Source organism: Corvus hawaiiensis, unplaced genomic scaffold (assembly GCF_020740725.1).
Source record: "Corvus hawaiiensis isolate bCorHaw1 unplaced genomic scaffold, bCorHaw1.pri.cur scaffold_231_ctg1, whole genome shotgun sequence".
Classification (NCBI taxonomy): domain Eukaryota; kingdom Metazoa; phylum Chordata; class Aves; order Passeriformes; family Corvidae; genus Corvus; species Corvus hawaiiensis.
In genome coordinates this window covers 37,190-56,960 of record NW_025963308.1, presented here as the reverse complement: position 1 = coordinate 56,960, position 19,771 = coordinate 37,190, and the positions used below count along the sequence as shown (strand labels likewise).

The 19,771-nt window shown below is 59.9% G+C and overlaps 1 protein-coding gene across 1 annotated transcript; it reads right to left on the bottom strand.

Annotated features, from left to right (window-relative positions):
- Positions 1 to 31: 31 nt before the first annotated feature.
- Positions 32 to 19,505, bottom strand: DGKA (diacylglycerol kinase alpha). The gene is made up of 9 exons (XM_048293287.1): positions 19,425 to 19,505; positions 16,904 to 16,975; positions 15,858 to 15,910; positions 15,636 to 15,744; positions 11,367 to 11,447; positions 7,485 to 7,534; positions 4,306 to 4,380; positions 3,297 to 3,416; positions 32 to 293 (listed from the first exon to the last, which is right to left on the bottom strand). Exons 2-9 carry the CDS (start codon positions 16,971 to 16,973, stop codon positions 81 to 83), a joined length of 771 nt encoding a protein of 256 aa, XP_048149244.1. The 5' UTR covers positions 16,974 to 16,975; positions 19,425 to 19,505; the 3' UTR covers positions 32 to 80.
- Positions 19,506 to 19,771: the final 266 nt, after the last annotated feature.

Below are 19,771 nucleotides of genomic sequence, written 5' to 3'. Positions count from 1 at the left end.
CCTCAGGCCCTGTTCCCGCAGCCATTCCCGATCCCATTCCCGATCCCAATCCTGATCCCATGGAATTCCCGACCCCACACTCACAGGAACACCTCAGGCCCTGTTCCTGCAGCCATTCCCGATCCCATTCCCGATCCCAATCCCGATCCCATGGAATTCCCGACCCCACACTCACGGGAACACCTCAGGCCCTGTTTCCGCAGCCCCACCAGGAGCCCCTCGCAGACCCCACAGAACGCGGGGCGCGAGAACTGCGCCAGCGCCCAGCGGTGCCGCCCGTCCTCCTCCAGATCCTACAGGGGAACAAAAACCACCCCAAACTGACCTAAACCGACCCAAACTGACCCCAAACTGACCCAAACCGACCCAAACCGACCCCAAACCGACTGCCCGTCCTCCTCCAGATCCTACAGGGGAACGAAAACCACCCCAAACCGACCCAAACCACCCCAAACTGACCCAAACCACCCCAAACCGATCCCAAACTGACCCAAACTGACCCCAAACTGACCCAAACCGACCCAAACTGACCCAAACCACCCCAAACTGACCCAAACCGACCCCAAACCGACCCAAAACTGACCCAAACCGACCCAAACCAACCCCAAACTGACCCAAACCACCCCAAACTGACCCAAACTGACCCAAACCGACCCAAACCGATCCCAAACCGACCCCAAACCACCCCAAACCGACACAAACCACCCCAAACCGATCCCAAACTGACCCAAACTGACCCCAAACTGACCCAAACCGACCCAAACTGACCCAAACCACCCCAAACTGACCCAAACCGACCCCAAACCGACCCAAAACTGACCCAAACCGACCCAAACCAACCCCAAACTGACCCAAACCACCCCAAACTGACCCAAACTGACCCAAACCGACCCAAACCGATCCCAAACCGACCCAAACCGACCCCAAACCACCCCAAACCGACCCAAACCGACCCCAAACCGACCCAAACCGATCCCAAACTGACCCCAAACTGACCCAAACCGACCCAAACTGACCCAAACCACCCCAAACCGACCCAAACCGACCCCAAACCGACCCAAAACTGACCCAAACCGACCCAAACCAACCCCAAACTGACCCAAACCACCCCAAACTGACCCAAACTGACCCAAACCGACCTAAACCGATCCCAAACCGACCCAAACCGACCCCAAACCACCCCAAACCGACCCAAACCGACCCCAAACCGATCCCAAACTGACCCAAACCGACCCCAAACCGATCCCAAACTGACCCAAACCACCCCAAACTGACCCAAACCGACCCCAAACCGACCCAAAACTGACCCAAACCGACCCAAACCAACCCCAAACTGACCCAAACCACCCCAAACTGACCCAAACTGACCCAAACCGACCCAAACCGATCCCAAACCGACCCAAACCGACCCCAAACCACCCCAAACCGACCCAAACCAACCCCAAACCGATCCCAAACTGACCCAAACCGATCCCAAATCGACCCAAACCGACCCAAACCGACCCAAACCACCCCAAACTGACCCAAACCGACCCAAACCGACCCCAAACCGACCCCAAACTGACCCAAACTGACCCCAACTGATCCAAACCGACCCAAACTGACCCCAAACTGATCCCAAACCGACCCAAACCGATCCCAAACTGACCCAAACCACCCCAAACTGATCCCAAACCGACCCAAACCGACCCAAAACTGACCCAAACCGACCCAAACCAACCCCAAACCGACCCAAACCAACCCCAAACTGACCCAAACTGACCCAAACCGACCCAAACCGATCCCAAACCGACCCAAACCGACCCCAAACCACCCCAAACCGACCCAAACCGATCCCAAACCGACCCAAACCGATCCCAAACTGACCCCAAACTGACCCAAACCGACCCAAACTGACCCAAACCACCCCAAACCGACCCAAACCGACCCCAAACCGACCCAAAACTGACCCAAACCGACCCAAACCAACCCCAAACTGACCCAAACCACCCCAAACTGACCCAAACTGACCCAAACCGACCCAAACCGATCCCAAACCGACCCAAACCGACCCCAAACCACCCCAAACCGACCCAAACCGACCCCAAACCGATCCCAAACTGACCCAAACCGACCCCAAACCGATCCCAAACTGACCCAAACCGACCCAAACCAACCCCAAACTGACCCAAACCACCCCAAACTGACCCAAACTGACCCAAACCGACCCAAACCGATCCCAAACCGACCCAAACCGACCCCAAACCGATCCCAAACTGACCCAAACCGACCCCAAACCGATCCCAAACTGACCCAAACCACCCCAAACTGACCCAAACCGACCCCAAACCGACCCAAAACTGACCCAAACCGACCCAAACCAACCCCAAACTGACCCAAACCACCCCAAACTGACCCAAACTGACCCAAACCGACCCAAATCACCCCAAACTGACCCAAACCGACCCAAACCGACCCCAAACTGACCCCAAACTGACCCCAACTGACCCAAACCGACCCAAACCAACCCAAACTGACCCAAACCGACCCAAACCACCCCAAACTGACCCAAACTGACCCCAAACCGACCCCAGAGCGACCCCAAAAGTGCCCCCGACCCCACAGTGACCCCAAACTGACCCCAGAGCACCCCCAAAGTGCCTCCTGACCCCAAACTGACCCCAAACTGACCCCGACCCCAAACCGACCAGAAACTGACCCCAAAAGTGCCCCCCAACCCCAAAGCGACCCCAAACCGACCCTAAACTGACCCCAGAGCGACCCCGAAGTGCCCCCCGACCCCAAAAGTGCCTCCCCCGACCCCAAACCGACCCCAAAGTGCCTCCCGACCCCAAACTGACCCCAGAGCGACCCCAAAGTGCCCCCGACCCCAAACCAACCACAAACCGACCCCAAAGCCACCCCAAAGTGCCCCCCGACGTCAAACCGACCCCAAACCGACCCCAAAGTGCCCCCGACCCCAAACCGACCCCAAACCGACCCCAAACCGACCCCAAAAGTGTCCCCGACCCCAAACTGACTCCGGAGCGACCCCGAAGTGCCCCCCGACCCCAAACTGACCCCAAACCGACCCCAAAGTGCCTCCCGACCCCAAATCGACCCCAAACTGACCCCAGAGCGACCCCAAAGTGCCCCCCGACCCCAAACTGACCCCCGGAGCGACCCCAAAAGTGCCTCCGGCCCCAAACTGACCCCCGGAGCGACCCCAAAAGTGCCTCCGAAGTGCCCCCCGACCCCAAAGCGACCCCAAAGCGACCCCAAAGCGACCCCAAAAGCGCCCCCGAGCCCGCACGGACCCCGTCGAGCCCCAGCAGGGCGAGCAGGGGCGCGCTGGTGCCGCCGCCCCGCAGCCACTCCCGCAGCGTCACCGTCCCGCTGCCGTCCCGGTCCACGTCCCGCATCATCTCCTGTAGGATCTGCGGGAAAAACGGGGATTTCGGGCAACCTCCCAGCTCCGGGGACCCCCCCCCCGGCCCCAAAATCCACCCCCTGCACCCCAAAATCCACCCCCCGGCCCCAAAATCCATCCCCCGGCCCTAAAATCCATCCCCCGGCCCTAAAAACATCCCCGGGCCCTAAATCCACCCCCCGGCCCCAAAATCAACTCCCCGCACCCCAAAAACATCCCCCGCACCCCAAAATCCACCCCCCGGCCCCAAAATCCATCCCCCGGCCCTAAAAACACTCCCCGACCCCAAAAACACCCCCTGACCCCAAAATCCACCCCCTGCACCCCAAAATCCACCCCCCGACCCCAAAAACATCCCCCAGCCCCAAAATCCACCCCCCGGCCCCAAAATCCACCCCCTGCACCCCAAAATCCACGCCCCGGCCCCAAAATCCACCCCCTGGTCCCAAAATCCACCCCTGCACCCCAAAATCCACCCCCCGCACCCCAAAAACACCCCCCGCACCCCAAAATCCAGCCCCCGGCCCCAAAATCCACCCCCCGGTCCCAAAATCCATCCCCCGGCCCTAAAAACATCCCCCGGCCCCAAAAACATCCCCCGAGCCCCAAAATCCACCCCCTGCACACCAAAATCCACCCCCCGGCCCCAAAAATCCATCCCCCGGCCCTAAAAACATCTCCCGGGCCCAAAATCCACCCCCTGCACCCCAAAATCCACTCCCCGCACCCCAAAAACATCCCCCGCACCCCAAAATCCACCCCGCGGTCCCAAAATCCACCCCCTGCACCCCGAAATCCACCCCCCGACCCCAAAAACATCCCCCAGCCCCAAAATCCACCCCCGCACCCCAAAATCCACCCCCCAGACCCCAAAAACTTCCCCCCCCCCCCGTTACCGGTCTGAGCTCGGTGACATCCCAGTCCCGGTACTGGGCCACCCTCATCATCTGCGCGACGATGCGATCGAGCTCCTGTGGGGTCAGGGGGGCAGTGAGACCCCCCCGATCCTATAGAGACCCCCCCCATCCTATAGAGACCTCCCCCGATCCTATAGAAACCCCCCCCGATCCTACAGAGACCCCCGAGAGTCCCCCCGATCCTATAGAGAACCCCCGATCCTATAGAGACCCCCGAGAGTCCCCCCGATCCTATAGAGACCCCCCGATCCTATAGAGACCCCCGAGAGTCCCCCCGATCCTACAGAGACCCCCCGATCCTATAGAGACCCCCGAGAGTCCCCCCGATCCTACAGAGACCCCCCCGATCCTACAGAGACCCCCCCGATCCTACAGAGACCCCCCCCGATCCTATAGAAACCCCTCCCGATCCTATAGAGACCCCTGAGAGTCCCCCCGATCCTATAGAGACCCCCCGATCCTATAGAGACCCCCGAGAGTCCCCCCGATCCTATAGAGACCCCCCGATCCTACAGAGACCCCCGAGAGTCCCCCCGATCCTATAGAGACCCCCCGATCCTACAGAGACCCCCCCGATCCTATAGAGACCCCCCGATCCTACAGAGACCCCCGAGAGTCCCCCCGATCCTATAGAGAACCCCCGATCCTACAGAGACCCCCGAGAGTCCCCCCGATCCTACAGAGACCCCCCGATCCTATAGAGACCCCCGAGAGTCCCTCCGATCCTACAGAGACCCCCCCGATCCTATAGAGACTCCCCCGATCCTACAGAGACCCCCCGATCCTATAGAGACCCCCGAGAGTCCCCCCGATCCTACAGAGACCCCCCCGATCCTATAGAGACCCCCCGATGCCATAGAGACCCCCGAGAGTCCCCCCGATCCCATAGAGACCCCCCGATCCTATAGAGCCCCCCCGATCCCATAGAGACCCCCCCCGATCCTATAGAGACCCCCCCGATCCTACAGAGACCCCCGAGAGTCCCCCCGATCCTATAGAGCCCCCCCGATCCCATAGAGACCCCCCGATCCTATAGAGACCCCCCCCGATCCTATAGAGACCCCCCGATCCCATAGAGACCCCCCGATCCTATAGAGACCCCCCCGATCCTACAGAGACCCCCGAGAGTCCCCCCGACCCTATAGAGACCCCCCCGATCCTATAGAGACCCCCCAGATCCTATAGAGACCCCCGAGAGTCCCCCCGATCCCATAGAGACCCCCCGATCCTATAGAGACCCCCCGATCCTATAGAGACCCCCCCGATCCTATAGAGACCCCCGAGAGTCCCCCCGATCCTATAGAGACCACCCCGATCCTACAGAGACCCCCCCGACCCTATAGAGACCCCCCCGATCCTATAGACAACCCCCCCGATCTTATAGAGACCCCCGAGAGTCACCCCGATCCTAAAGAGAACCCCCGATCCTACAGAGACCCCCCCGATCCTATAGAGACCCCCCCCGATCCTACAGAGACCCCCTCGATCCTATAGAGACCCCCGAGAGTCCCCCCGATCCTATAGAGACCCCCCCGATCCTATAGAGACTCCCCCGATCCTACAGAGACCCCTCGATCCTATAGAGACCCCCGAGAGTCCCCCCGATCCTATAGAGACTCCTCGATCCTATAGAGGCTTCCCCGATCCTACAGAGACCCCCGAGAGTCCCCCCGATCCTATAGAGACCCCCCCGATCCTACAGAGACCCCCGAGAGTCCCCCCGATCCTATAGAGAACCCCCGATCCTACAGAGACCCCCCCGACCCTATAGAGACCCCCCCGATCCTACAGAGACCCCCCCGATCCTATAGAGACTCCCTCGATCCTATAGAGAACCCCCGATCCTATAGAGACCCCCGAGAGTCCCCCCGATCCTATAGAGAACCCCCGATCCTACAGAGACCCCCCCGACCCTATAGAGACCCCCCCCGATCCTACAGAGACCCCCCCGATCCTATAGAGACTCCCTCGATCCTATAGAGAACCCCCGATCCTATAGAGACCCCCGAGAGTCCCCCCGATCCTATAGAGACCCCCCGATCCTACAGAGACCCCCGAGAGTCCCCCCGATCCTATAGAGACCCCCGAGAGTCCCCCCGATCCTACAGAGACCCCCCCGATCCTATAGAGACTCCCCCGATCCTACAGAGACCCCCGAGAGTCCCCCCGATCCTACAGAGACCCCCCGATCCTACAGAGACCCCTCGATCCTATAGAGACCCCCGAGAGTCCCCCCGATCCTATAGAGACCCCCCCGATCCTATAGAGACTCCCCCGATCCTACAGAGACCCCCTCGATCCTATAGAGACCCCCGAGAGTCCCCCCGATCCTATAGAGACCCCCCCGATCCTATAGAGACCCCCCGATGCCATAGAGACCCCCGAGAGTCCCCCCGATCCTATAGAGACTCCTCGATCCTATAGAGGCTTCCCCGATCCTACAGAGACCCCCGAGAGTCCCCCCGATCCTATAGAGACCCCCCCGATCCTACAGAGACCCCCGAGAGTCCCCCCGATCCTATAGAGAACCCCCGATCCTACAGAGACCCCCCCGACCCTACAGAGACCCCCCCGATCCTATAGAGACCCCCCTCGATCCTATAGAGACCCCCGAGAGTCCCACCGATCCTAAAGAGAACCCCCGATCCTACAGAGACCCCCCCGATCCTATAGAGACCCCCTCGATCCTATAGAGACCCCCGAGAGTCCCCCCGATCCTATAGAGACCCCCCCGATCCTATAGAGACCCCCGAGAGTCCCCCCGATCCTATAGAGACCCCCCGATCCCATAGAGACCCCCGAGAGTCCCCCCGATCCTACAGAGACCCCCGAGAGTCCCCCCGATCCCACAGACCCCCTAAACACCCCCAAAACACCCCCAAATCCACCCCAAACGCCCCCAAATCCCTCCCGACCCCCCAAAATCCCCTCTAAACCTCCCCAGATCCCCCCAAATCCCCCCTAAATCTCCCCAACCCCCCTCCAAATCCCCTCTAAACCTCCCCAAATCCCCCCACGCCTCCAGCCCCCCGAACCCACCCCAAACTCCCCAAAATCCCCCAAAACCCACCCCAAACTTCCCGAAATCCCCCCCCAAACCCCAAAATCCCCCCAAATCCCCCCAAATCCCCCCAAAATCCCCCAAAATCCCCCCTCACCGCGCTGTCCAGGGCCCCGTTCCCGTCCTTGTCGTAGAGTCTGAAAGCGACTTTTGGGGGGCGGGGGGGAACACAGAGGGTCGGGACCCCCCCAAACCCCCTCGGGACCCCCCCAAACCCCCTCGGGACCCCCTAAAACGCCCCGGGACCCCAAAAAACTCCGCCGGGACCCCCAAAATCACCCCTGAGTTGCCCAAAAACTTCCCCGGAATCCCCAAAAAAAAGCCCCGGGAACCCCCTCGGGACCCCCCAAAAACCCCTCGGGATCACCCCAAGACCCCCAAAAATCCCTCGGGACACCCCAAAATCCCCCGAGATCCCCCGAAAAAACCCCAGATCACCTCAAGACCCCCGAAAAAACACCAAATTCCCCCCGGGATCCCCCAAAATCACCCCAAGATCCCCCCAAAAAACCCAAATTCCCCCCGGGACCCCCGAAAAACCCCAAATTCCCTCGGGATCCCCCAAAATCACCCCAAGACCCCCGAAAAAAACCCAAATTCCCCCCGGGATCCCCCCAAAATCACCCCAAAACCCCCGAAAAAACCCCAAATTCCCCCCGGGACCCCCGAAAAACCCCAAATTCCCTCGAGATCCCCCAAAATCACCCCAAGACCCCCCCAAAACCCCAAATTCCCGCCGAGACCCCCAACACTCCCCCGGGACCCCCGAAAAAAACCCCAAATCCCCCTTGAGACGCCCGAAAAACACCGAGACCCCCCCAAAACCAGCCTGGGACGCCCCAAAAAAACCCAAATTCCCCCCGAGATCCCCCAAAACTCCCTCGAGGACTCCCCACAAAAACCCCCAAATTCCCTCCAGGATCCCCCCAAATCACCCCAAGACCCCCGAAAAACCCCCAAATTCCCTCCGGGATCCCCTAAAATCACCCCAAGACCCCCGAAAAACCCCAAATTCCCCCCGGGATCCCCAAAACCCGCCTGGGACCCCCCAAAAAACCCCAAATTCCCCCCGGGATCCCCCAAAATCACCCCAAAACCCCCGAAAAAACCCAAATTCCCGCCGAGACCCCCCCAAATCACCCCAAGACCCCCGAAAAAACCCCAAATTCCCGCCGAGACCCCCAAAATCACCCCAAAACCCCCGAAAAAAAAACCCAAATTCCCCCCGGGACCCCCCAAAACCCAAATTCCCCCCGAGATCCCCCAAAATCACCCCAAGACCCCCGAAAAAAACCCGAATTCCCCCCGGGATCCCTCCAAAATCACCCCAAGACCCGCCAAAAAAACCCAAATTCCCCACGAGACCCCCAAAACTCCCCCGGGACCCCCCAAAAAAACCCAAATTCCCCCCGGGATCCCCCAAAATCACCCCAAGACCCCCGAAAAAACCCCAAATTCCCCCCGGGATCCCCTAAAATCACCCCGAGACCCCCGAAAAACCCCAAATTCCCCCCGGGATCCCCAAAACCCGCCTGGGACCCCCCAAAAAACCCCAAATTCCCCCCGGGACCCCCCAAAATCACCCCAAGACCCCGGAAAAAACCCCAAATTCCCGCCGAGACCCCCAAAATCACCCCAAAACCCCCGAAAAACCCCAAATTACCCCCGGGACCCCCCCAAATCACCCCAAGACCCCCGAAAAAAGCCCCAAATTACCGCCGAGACCCCCAAAATCACCCCAAAACCCCCGAAAAAAAAACCCAAATTCCCCTCGAGACCCCCCAAAACCCAAATTCCCCCCGAGATCCCACCAAATCACCCCAAGACCCCCGAAAAAAAACCCGAATTCCCCCCGGGATCCCTCCAAAATCACCCCAAGACCCCCGAAAAAACCCAAATTCCCCACGAGACCCCCAAAACTCCCCCGGGACCCCCCAAAAAAACCCCAAATTCCCCCCGGTACCCCCCAAAATCACCCCAAGACCCCGGAAAAAAACCCCAAATTCCCCCCGGGATCCCCCAAAATCACCCCAAGACCCCCCAAAAAAACCCAAATTCCCCCCGAGACCCCCAAAACTCCCTCGGGACCCCCGAAAAACCCCAAATTCCCCCCGGGACCCCCCCAAAATCACCCCAAGACCCCCGAAAAAAGCCCCAAATTCCCCCCGGGATCCCCCAAAACCCCAAATTCCCCCCGAGATCCTCCCAAATCACTCCAAGACCCCCGAAAAAAACCCGAATTCCCCCCGGGATCCCCCCAAAATCACCCCAAGATCCCCCCAAAAACCCCAAATTCCCCCCGGGACCCCCCAAAATCACCCCAAGACCCCGGAAAAAAACCCAAATTTCCGCCGAGACCCCCAAAATCACCCCAAAACCCCCGAAAAACCCCAAATTACCCCCGGGACCCCCCCCAATCACCCCAAGACCCCCGAAAAAAGCCCCAAATTCCCGCCGAGACCCCCAAAATCACCCCAAAACCCCCGAAAAAAAAACCCAAATTCCCCTCGAGACCCCCCAAAACCCAAATTCCCCCCGAGATCCCACCAAATCACCCCAAGACCCCCGAAAAAAACCCGAATTCCCCCCGGGATCCCTCCAAAATCACCCCAAGACCCCCGAAAAAACCCAAATTCCCCACGAGACCCCCAAAACTCCCCCGGGACCCCCCAAAAAACCCCAAATTCCCCCCGGGATCCCCCCCAATCACCCCAAGACCCCCGAAAAAACCCCAAATTCCCCCCGGGATCCCCTAAAATCACCCCAAGACCCCCCAAAAAAACCCAAATTCCCCACGAGACCCCCAAAACTCCCCCGGCACCCCCCAAAAACCCCCAAATTCCCCCCGGGATCCCCCAAAATCACCCCAAGACCCCCCAAAAAAACCCAAATTCCCGCTGAGACCCCCAATTCTCCCCCGGCACCCCCCCAAAAAACCCCAAATTCCCCCCGGTACCCCCCCAAAATCACCCCAAGACCCCGGAAAAAAACCCCAAATTCCCCCCGGGATCCCCCAAAATCACCCCAAGACCCCCCAAAAAAACCCAAATTCCCCCCGAGACCCCCAAAACTCCCTCGGGACCCCCGAAAAACCCCAAATTCCCCCCGGGACCCCCCCAAAATCACCCCAAGACCCCCGAAAAAACCCCAAATTCCCCCCGGTACCCCCCAAAACCCCAAATTCCCCCCGAGATCCTCCCAAATCACTCCAAGACCCCCGAAAAAAACCCGAATTCCCCCCGGGACCCCCCAAAATCACCCCAAGACCCCGGAAAAAAACCCAAATTTCCGCCGAGACCCCCAAAATCACCCCAAAACCCCCGAAAAACCCCAAATTACCCCCGGGACCCCCCCCAAATCACCCCAAGACCCCCGAAAAAAAGCCCCAAATTCCCGCCGAGACCCCCAAAATCACCCCAAAACCCCCGAAAAAAACCCCAAATTCCCCCCGGGACCCCCCAAAACCCAAATTCCCCCCGGGATCCCCCCAAAATCACCCCAAGACCCCCCAAAAAAACCCAAAATTCCCGCCGAGACCCCCAAAACTCCCCCGGGACCCCCCAAAAAAACCCAAATTCCCCCCGAGACCCCCAACACTCCCCCGGGACCCCCCAAAAAACTCCAAATTCCCTCCAGGATTCCCCCAAAATCACCCCAAGACCCCCCCAAAAAACCCAAATTCCCCCCGGCATCCCCCCAATCACCCCAAGACCCCCCCAAAAAAACCCAAATTCCCCCCGGGATCCCCAAAATCACCCCAAAACCCCCGAAAAACCCCAAATTCCCCTTGGGACCCCCCCAAAACCCCAAATTCCCCCCGGGATCCCCCAAAATCACTCCAAGACCCCGGAAAAAAACCCCAAATTCCCCCCGGGATCCCCCCAAAATCACCCCAAGACCCCCCAAAAAAACCCAAATTCCCGCCGAGACCCCCAAAACTCCCCCGGGACCCCCCAAAAAACCCCAAATCCCCCCTCACACTCGAGTTTGTCCTCGGGCCGGCCCCGCTCCAGCAGCGCCAGGGCACAGGAGACGTCGCTGAGGCTGACGCGGCCACTGCCTGGGGAGGGGGGACACCGTGAGACCCCCCAAAAACCCCAAATGCACCCCAAAACCAATCCCGGCATCCCCAAAACCCCAAAAAACCCCACCCGGCACCTCAAAAAATACACCCCCCCAAAAAAACCCACCCCAAAACAACACAGGGATGTCCTGAAAATACAAATATACGCGGGACCCTCCCCAAAAAATACCCGGGACCCGCCCAAAAATATCCGGGATCCTAAAAATATAGCCGGGATCCAAAAAAAAGCCCCAAAACCAGTCCCGGGACCCCAAAAAACCCCCAAATGCCAACAGCGGGACCCCAAAAATACACTCGGGACCCCCAAAAAAACCCCAAAACCAGTCCCGGGACCCCAAAAAACCCCAAATCCCAACGGCGAGACCCCAAAAATACACTCGGGACCCCCCAAAAAAAAACCCCAAAACCAGTCCCGGGACCCCAAAAAAGCCCAAATGCCAACAGCGGGACCCCAAAAATACACTCGGGACCCCCAAAAAAACCCCAAAACCAGTCCCGGGACCCCAAAAAAACCCAGATTCCAACGGCGGGACCCCAAAAATACACTCGGGACCCCCAAAAAAACCCCAAAACCAGTCCCGGGACCCCAAAAAACCCCAAATCCCAACGGCGGGACCCCAAAAATACACTCGGGACCCCAAAAAAAACCCCAAAACCAGTCCCGGGACCCCAAAAAAACCCCAAATGCCAACAGCGGGACCCCAAAAATACACTCGGGACCCCAAAAAAACCCCAAAACCAGTCCCGGGACCCCAAAAAACCCCCAAATGCCAACGGCGGGACCCCAAAAATACACTCGGGACCCCAAAAAAACCCCCAAAACCAGTCCCGGGACCCCAAAAAACCCCAAATCCCAACGGCGGGACCCCAAAAATACACTCGGGACCCCCAAAAAAACCCCAAAAACCAGTCCCGGGACCCCAAAAAAACCCCAAATGCCAACAGCGGGACCCCAAAAATACACTCGGGACCCCCAAAAAAACCCCCAAAACCAGTCCCGGGACCCCAAAAAACCCCCAAATGCCAACGGCGGGACCCCAAAAATACACTCGGGACCCCCAAAAAAACCCCAAAACCAGTCCCGGGACCCCAAAAAAACCCAGATTCCAACCGCGGGACCCCAAAAATACACTCGGGACCCCCAAAAAAACCCCAAAACCAGTCCCGGGACCCCAAAAAAGCCCAAATCCCAACGGCGGGACCCCAAAAATACACTCGGGACCCCCAAAAAAAACCCCAAAACCAGTCCCGGGACCCCAAAAAACCCCAAATCCCAACGGCGGGACCCCAAAAATACACTCGGGACCCCAAAAAAAACCCCAAAACCAGTCCCGGGACCCCAAAAAACCCCAAATCCCAACGGCGGGACCCCAAAAATACACTCGGGACCCCCCCAAAAAAACCCCCAAAACCAGTCCCGGGACCCCAAAAAAACCCCAAATCCCAACGGCGGGACCCCAAAAATACACTCGGGACCCCCAAAAAAACCCCAAAAACCAGTCCCGGGACCCCAAAAAAACCCCAAATGCCAACGGCGGGACCCCAAAAATACACTCGGGACCCCCAAAAAAACCCCCAAAACCAGTCCCGGGACCCCAAAAAACCCCCAAATGCCAACGGCGGGACCCCAAAAATACACTCGGGACCCCCAAAAAAACCCCAAAACCAGTCCCGGGACCCCAAAAAAACCCAGATTCCAACCGCGGGACCCCAAAAATACACTCGGGACCCCCAAAAAAACCCCAAAACCAGTCCCGGGACCCCAAAAAAGCCCAAATCCCAACGGCGGGACCCCAAAAATACACTCGGGACCCCCAAAAAAACCCCAAAACCAGTCCCGGGACCCCAAAAAACCCCAAATCCCAACGGCGGGACCCCAAAAATACACTCGGGACCCCAAAAAAAAACCCCAAAACCAGTCCCGGGACCCCCAAAAAACCCCAAATGCCAACGGCGGGACCCCAAAAATACACTCGGGACCCCCAAAAAAACCCCAAAACCAGTTCCGGGACCCCAAAAAAGCCCAAATGCCAACAGCGGGACCCCAAAAATACACTCGGGACCCCCAAAAAAACCCCAAAAACCAGTCCCGGGACCCCAAAAAAACCCAGATTCCAACCGCGGGACCCCAAAAATACACTCGGGACCCCCAAAAAAACCCCAAAACCAGTCCCGGGACCCCAAAAAACCCCAAATCCCAACGGCGGGACCCCAAAAATACACTCGGGACCCCAAAAAAAAACCCCAAAACCAGTCCCGGGACCCCCAAAAAACCCAGATTCCAACCGCGGGACCCCAAAAATACACTCGGGACCCCCAAAAAAACCCCAAAACCAGTCCCGGGACCCCCAAAAAACCCAGATTCCAACCGCGGGACCCCAAAAATACACTCGGGACCCCAAAAAAAAACCCCAAAACCAGTCCCGGGACCCCAAAAAACCCCAAATGCCAACAGCGGGACCCCAAAAATACACTCGGGACCCCCAAAAAAACCCCAAAAACCAGTCCCGGGACCCCAAAAAAACCCAGATTCCAACCGCGGGACCCCAAAAATACACTCGGGACCCCCAAAAAAACCCCAAAAACCAGTCCCGGGACCCCAAAAAAGCCCAAATGCCAACAGCGGGACCCCAAAAATACACTCGGGACCCCCAAAAAACCCCAAAACCAGTCCCGGGACCCCAAAAAAACCCCAAATGCCAACGGCGGGACCCCAAAAATACACTCGGGACCCCCAAAAAAACCCCAAAACCAGTCCCGGGACCCCAAAAAAAACCCCAAATCCCAACGGCGGGACCCCAAAAATACACTCGGGACCCCCAAAAAAACCCCAAAAACCAGTCCCGGGACCCCAAAAAAGCCCAAATCCCAACGGCGGGACCCCAAAAATACACTCGGGACCCCCAAAAAAACCCCAAAAACCAGTCCCGGGACCCCAAAAAAACCCAGATTCCAACCGCGGGACCCCAAAAATACACTCGGGACCCCCAAAAAAACCCCAAAACCAGTCCCGGGACCCCAAAAAAACCCCAAATGCCAACGGCGGGACCCCAAAAATACACTCGGGACCGCAAAAAACCCATCCGGGACCCCCGAAAACCCCAAAAAACGACTCTGGGACTTCAAAAATCCACCCGGGACCCCCCAAAAAAACCCCAAACCAGCAGCGAGACCCCCAAAAATGCACTCGGCACCCCCCAAAAAAACCCTAAAACAACACCAGGGACCCCAAAACAACCTCAGGACCCCCAAGAATCGCCCAGGATCCCAAAAAACCCACCCGGGACCCCCCAAAACCCCAAAAAACCGGAAAAAACTCGGAAAAAACCCCCCCAAAAGCCCCCCAAAACCCCAAAATCCCCCAAAACAACCCCAAAAAGCCCCCCCGAGCCCCCTCCTCACCATTTTGCCTCAGGAAGGAGATGAAAAAGCGGCACTGGAGCCCCCCCAGGACCCCAAAAACACCCCCGGGACACCCAAAAAACCGGAAAAAAAAACCCCAAAAAAACCCCAAAAAACCCAGAAAAAAATCCCAAAAAAACCCCAAAATCCCCCAAAATAACCCCAAAAAGCCCCCCCGAGCCCCCTCCTCACCATTTTGCCCCTGGAAGGAGCCGAAGAGGCGGCGCTGGAGCCTCCCCGAGACCCTCAAAAAACCCCCCCAAAACCCGAAACAACTCGGAAAAAAACCCCCAAAAAACCCAAAAAAACCCCCCAAAAAACCCAAAAAAACCCAAAATCCCCCAAAACAACCCCAAAAAGCCCCCCCGAGCCCCCTCCTCACCATTTTGCCCCTGGAAGGAGCCGAAGAGGCGGCGCTGGAGCCTCCCCGGGACCCTCAAAAAACCCCCCCAAAACCCGAAAAAACTCGGAAAAAAACCCCAAAAAAACCCAAAAAAAACCCCCAAAAAACCCAAAAAACCCCAAAATCCCCCAAAACAACCCCAAAAAGCCCCCCCGAGCCCCCTCCTCACCATTTTGCCCCTGGAAGGAGCCGAAGAGGCGGCGCTGGAGCCTCCCCGGGACCCTCAAAAAACCCCCCCAAAACCCGAAAAAACTCGGAAAAAAACCCCAAAAAAACCCAAAAAAAACCCCCAAAAAACCCAAAAAACCCCCAAATCCCCCAAAACAACCCCAAAAAGCCCCCCCGAGCCCCCTCCTCACCATTTTGCCCCTGGAAGGAGCCGAAGAGGCGGCGCTGGAGCCCCCCCGGGACCCCCTCGGCCCCCAGGAAGCGGCGCAGGAACAGCGAGAAGCCCTCGAAGTCCAGGCTCTGGGGGGGGGAATTTGGGGAGGGGTCGCAGCTGGAGCAGCCCCCTCCCCAAATTGGAGAGGTCCCGGAGGGGTCCCGGAGGAGTTTGGGGGGGATTTGGGGAGGGGTCTCACCTCGGGGAGGTCGGAGAAATCCTGAAGGACATCCTGGACACGGCGGGGGCTGTCTGGGGGGGGGGATTTGGGGAGGGGGCTTCGGTGAGACCCCTCCTCAATATGTGAGACCCCTCCCCAGGTGCCCAGACCCCTCCCCAGGTGTGCAGAGACCCCTCCTCAATATAGGAGACCCCTCCCCAAATGTGCGACCCCTCCCCAGGTGTGAGACCCCTCCCCAAATGTGAGACCCCTCCTCAATATCTGAGACCCCTCCTCAATATGTGAGACCCCTCCCCAGGTGCCCAGGCCCTTCCCCAGGTGTGAGACCCCTCCTCAACATCTGAGACCCCTCCCCAACATCTGAGACCCCTCCCCAGGTGTGCGCAGGCCCCTCCCCAATATAGGAGACCCCTCCCCAAATGTGAGACCCCTCCTCAATATCTGAGACCCTTCCCCAGATGTGAGATCCCTCCCCAGATGTGCCCAGACCCCTCCCCAGGTATGAGACCCCTCCCCAATATAGGAGACCCCTCCCAAACATCTGAGACCCCTCCCCAGGTGTGCAGAGACCCCTCCCCAAATGTGAGACCCCTCCCCATGTGCCCAGACCCCTCCCCAGGTGTGCAGAGACCCCTCCCCAAATGTGAGACCCCTCCCCAGGTGTACCCAGACCCCTCCCCAGGTATGAGACCCCTCCCCAGGTGTGCCCAGACCCCTCCCCAACATCTGAGACCTCTCCCCAAATATGAGACCCCTCCCCAATATCTCAGACTCCTCCCCAGGTGTGAGACCCCTCCCCAACATCTGAGACCCCTCCCCAGGTGTGCGCAGGCCCCTCCCCAATATAGGAGACCCCTCCCCAAATGTGAGACCCCTCCTCAATATCTGAGACCCCTCCCCAGATGTGAGACCCCTTTCCAGATGTGCCCAGACCCCTCCCCAGGTATGAGACCCCTCCCCAATACAGGAGACCCCTCCCAAACATCTGAGACCCCTCCCCAAATGTGAGACCCCTCCCCAGGTGTGCCCAGACCCCTCCCCAGGTGAGACCCCTCCCCACTCACAGTCCAGGTATTTTTGCAGCTCCGCGAAGTCCGAGGGGCTCAGGGGGGCCCAGGGCTGGGGGGGCTCCATGGCTGGGGGGACACGGGATGGACAGATGGACAGATGGACATGGGATGGACAGATGGACAGAAGGACACGGGATGGACACAGGATGGACACGGGATGCACACAGGAATGGACAGATGGACATGGGATGGACAGATGGACACGGGATGGACACAGGAATGGACAGATGGACACGGGGATGGACACGGGATGGACAGATGGACACGGGGATGGACACGAGGATGGACAGATGGACAGATTGACACAGGATGGACAGATGGACACGGGATGGACTCAGGGATGGACACGGGATGGACACAGGGATGGACATGGGATGGACAGATGGATGGACATGGGATGGACATGGGATGGACAGATGGATAGATTGACACAGGATGGACAGATGGACACGGGATGGACTCGAGATGGACACAGGGATGGATGGACACGGGATGGACACAGAGATGGACACAGAGATGGATACGGGGATGGACATGGGGATGGACAGATGGACACAGGACGGACTCAAGGATGGACACTGGACACGGACATGGGATGGACACAGGAATGGACTCAGGATGGACAAACGGACTCGGGATGGACACAGGATGGACACAGGATGGACAGATGGACACAGGGATGGACACAGGGATGGACACGGGGATGGACACGGGGATGGACACGAGGATGGACAGATGGATACAGGGATGGACACAGGGATAGACAAATGGACACAGAGATGGACACGGGGATGGACACGGGGATGGACAGATGGACAGATTGACACAGGATGGACAGATGGACACGGGATGGACACGGGGATGGACACGGGATGGACACAGGCATGGACACGGGATGGACACGGGATGGACACGGGGATGGACACGGGATGGACACAGGCATGGACACGGGATGGACACGGGATGGACACGGGGATGGACACGAGGATGGACAGATGGACACAGGGATGGACAGATGAATGGACACAGGATGGACACGGGATGGACTCAGGATGGACTCGGGATGGACACGGGAATGGACAGATGGACACAGGGATGGACACAGGGATGGACAGATGGATGGACATGGGGTGGACACGGGATGGACTCAGGATGGACTCAGGATGGACAGATGGACACAGGGATGGACACGGGATGGACACCCCAAACCCTCCTGGACACCCCCGGACACCCCCGGACACCACCGGACACCCCAAACCCTCCTGGACACCCCTGGACACCCCAAACCCTCCCGGACACCCCCGGACACCCCAAACCCTCCTGGACACCCCCGGACACCCCCGGACACCCCCAAACTCCCCCGCCCCCCCCGGTCTCACCGGTGCAGCCTCACCTGGACACCCCCAAACCCCGCGGGACCCGCCCAGCCCCGGGCAGCGGGGAGAGGAACGGGGCGGCACCGGCCCCTCCCGAACCCCCGGGACCACCCCGGTACCACCCCGGGACCACCCCACGACCCCCCGGTTTTGCCCCGGTACCACCCCAGGACCCGCCGGGACCACCCCAGGACCCCCCGGTTTTGCCCCAGTACTACCCCAGGACCCGCCGGGACCACCCCGGGACCCCCCGGTACCACCCCGGTACCACCCCAGGACCCCCCGGTACCGCCCGGTTTTGCCCCGGTACCACCCCAGGAGCGGCCGGTGCCGCCCGGGGACACCCCGGTAATGCCCGGAACACCCCGGTACCGGCCGGTACCAGCCCGGTAGTGCCCGATACTGCCCCAAACAGCATTGGCACGGCCCGGTACTGCTCCGGTACCGTCCCGGTAGTGCCCGAAACAGCCCCGGGACACGCCGGTAGTACCCAGGACATCCCGGTAGTGCCCGGTCCGGCCCGATTTCACCCAGTGCACCCCCAGTACCACCTCAGGAGTGCCCCAAACAGCCCCGGTCCGGCCCGGTTTTGTCCCGGTAACTCCCGGTAGTGCTCAGGGACACCCCGGTAGTGCCCGAAACAGCCCCGGGACACGCCGGTAGTGCCCGGGACATCCCGGTAGTGCCCGGTCCGGCCCGATTTCACCCGGTACCGCCCGGTACCACCTCAGGAGTGCCCCAAACAGCCCCGGTCCGGCCCGGTTTTGTCCCGGTAACTCCCGGTAGTGCTCAGGGACACCCCGGTAGTGCCCGAAACAGCCCCGGGACACGCCGGTAGTGCCCGGGACATCCCGGTACTGCCCGGTCCGGCCCGATTTCACCCGGTGCACCCCCGGTACCACCTCAGGAGTGCCCCAAACAGCCCCGGTCCGGCCCGGTTTTGTCCCGGTAACTCCCGGTAGTGCTCAGGGACACCCCGGTAGTGCCCGAAACAGCCCCGGGACACGCCGGTAGTGCCCGGGACATCCCGGTAGTGCCCGGTCCGGCCCGATTTCACCCGGTCCCGTCCCGATCCCCCCTCCCGGTTCCCCCCCGGTTCCCCCCCGGTCCCCCCCGGGTCCCCCCGGCCCCATCCGGACCTGGCGGGTCCCGCAGCGGCCGCTCCCGGGGTGGCCCCGCCCGTGACGTCACCGACCGGGCCGGCGGGGGGGGGTGGGGGGGGCACCGGGCACGTGCGGCCCGGTCCAAACCGGAGGGGGGGAGGGGCGGGGCGGGGGGGGCCCGATCCTGGGCGGATCCCGGGAAATTGGGGAGGGTGAAGGGGGGGTCTCATCCCGGAGGGGAATCCCGGGAATTCCCGGTGGGGGCGGGGCCGATCCCGGGGGTCTCATCACGGGAATTCCCGGGAAAAGAGGGGGGGGGGGGGGGGGGCTCGAACGGAGGGGGCGGGGGGGCGCCAATCCCGGAATTCCCGGAAAAGGGGGGG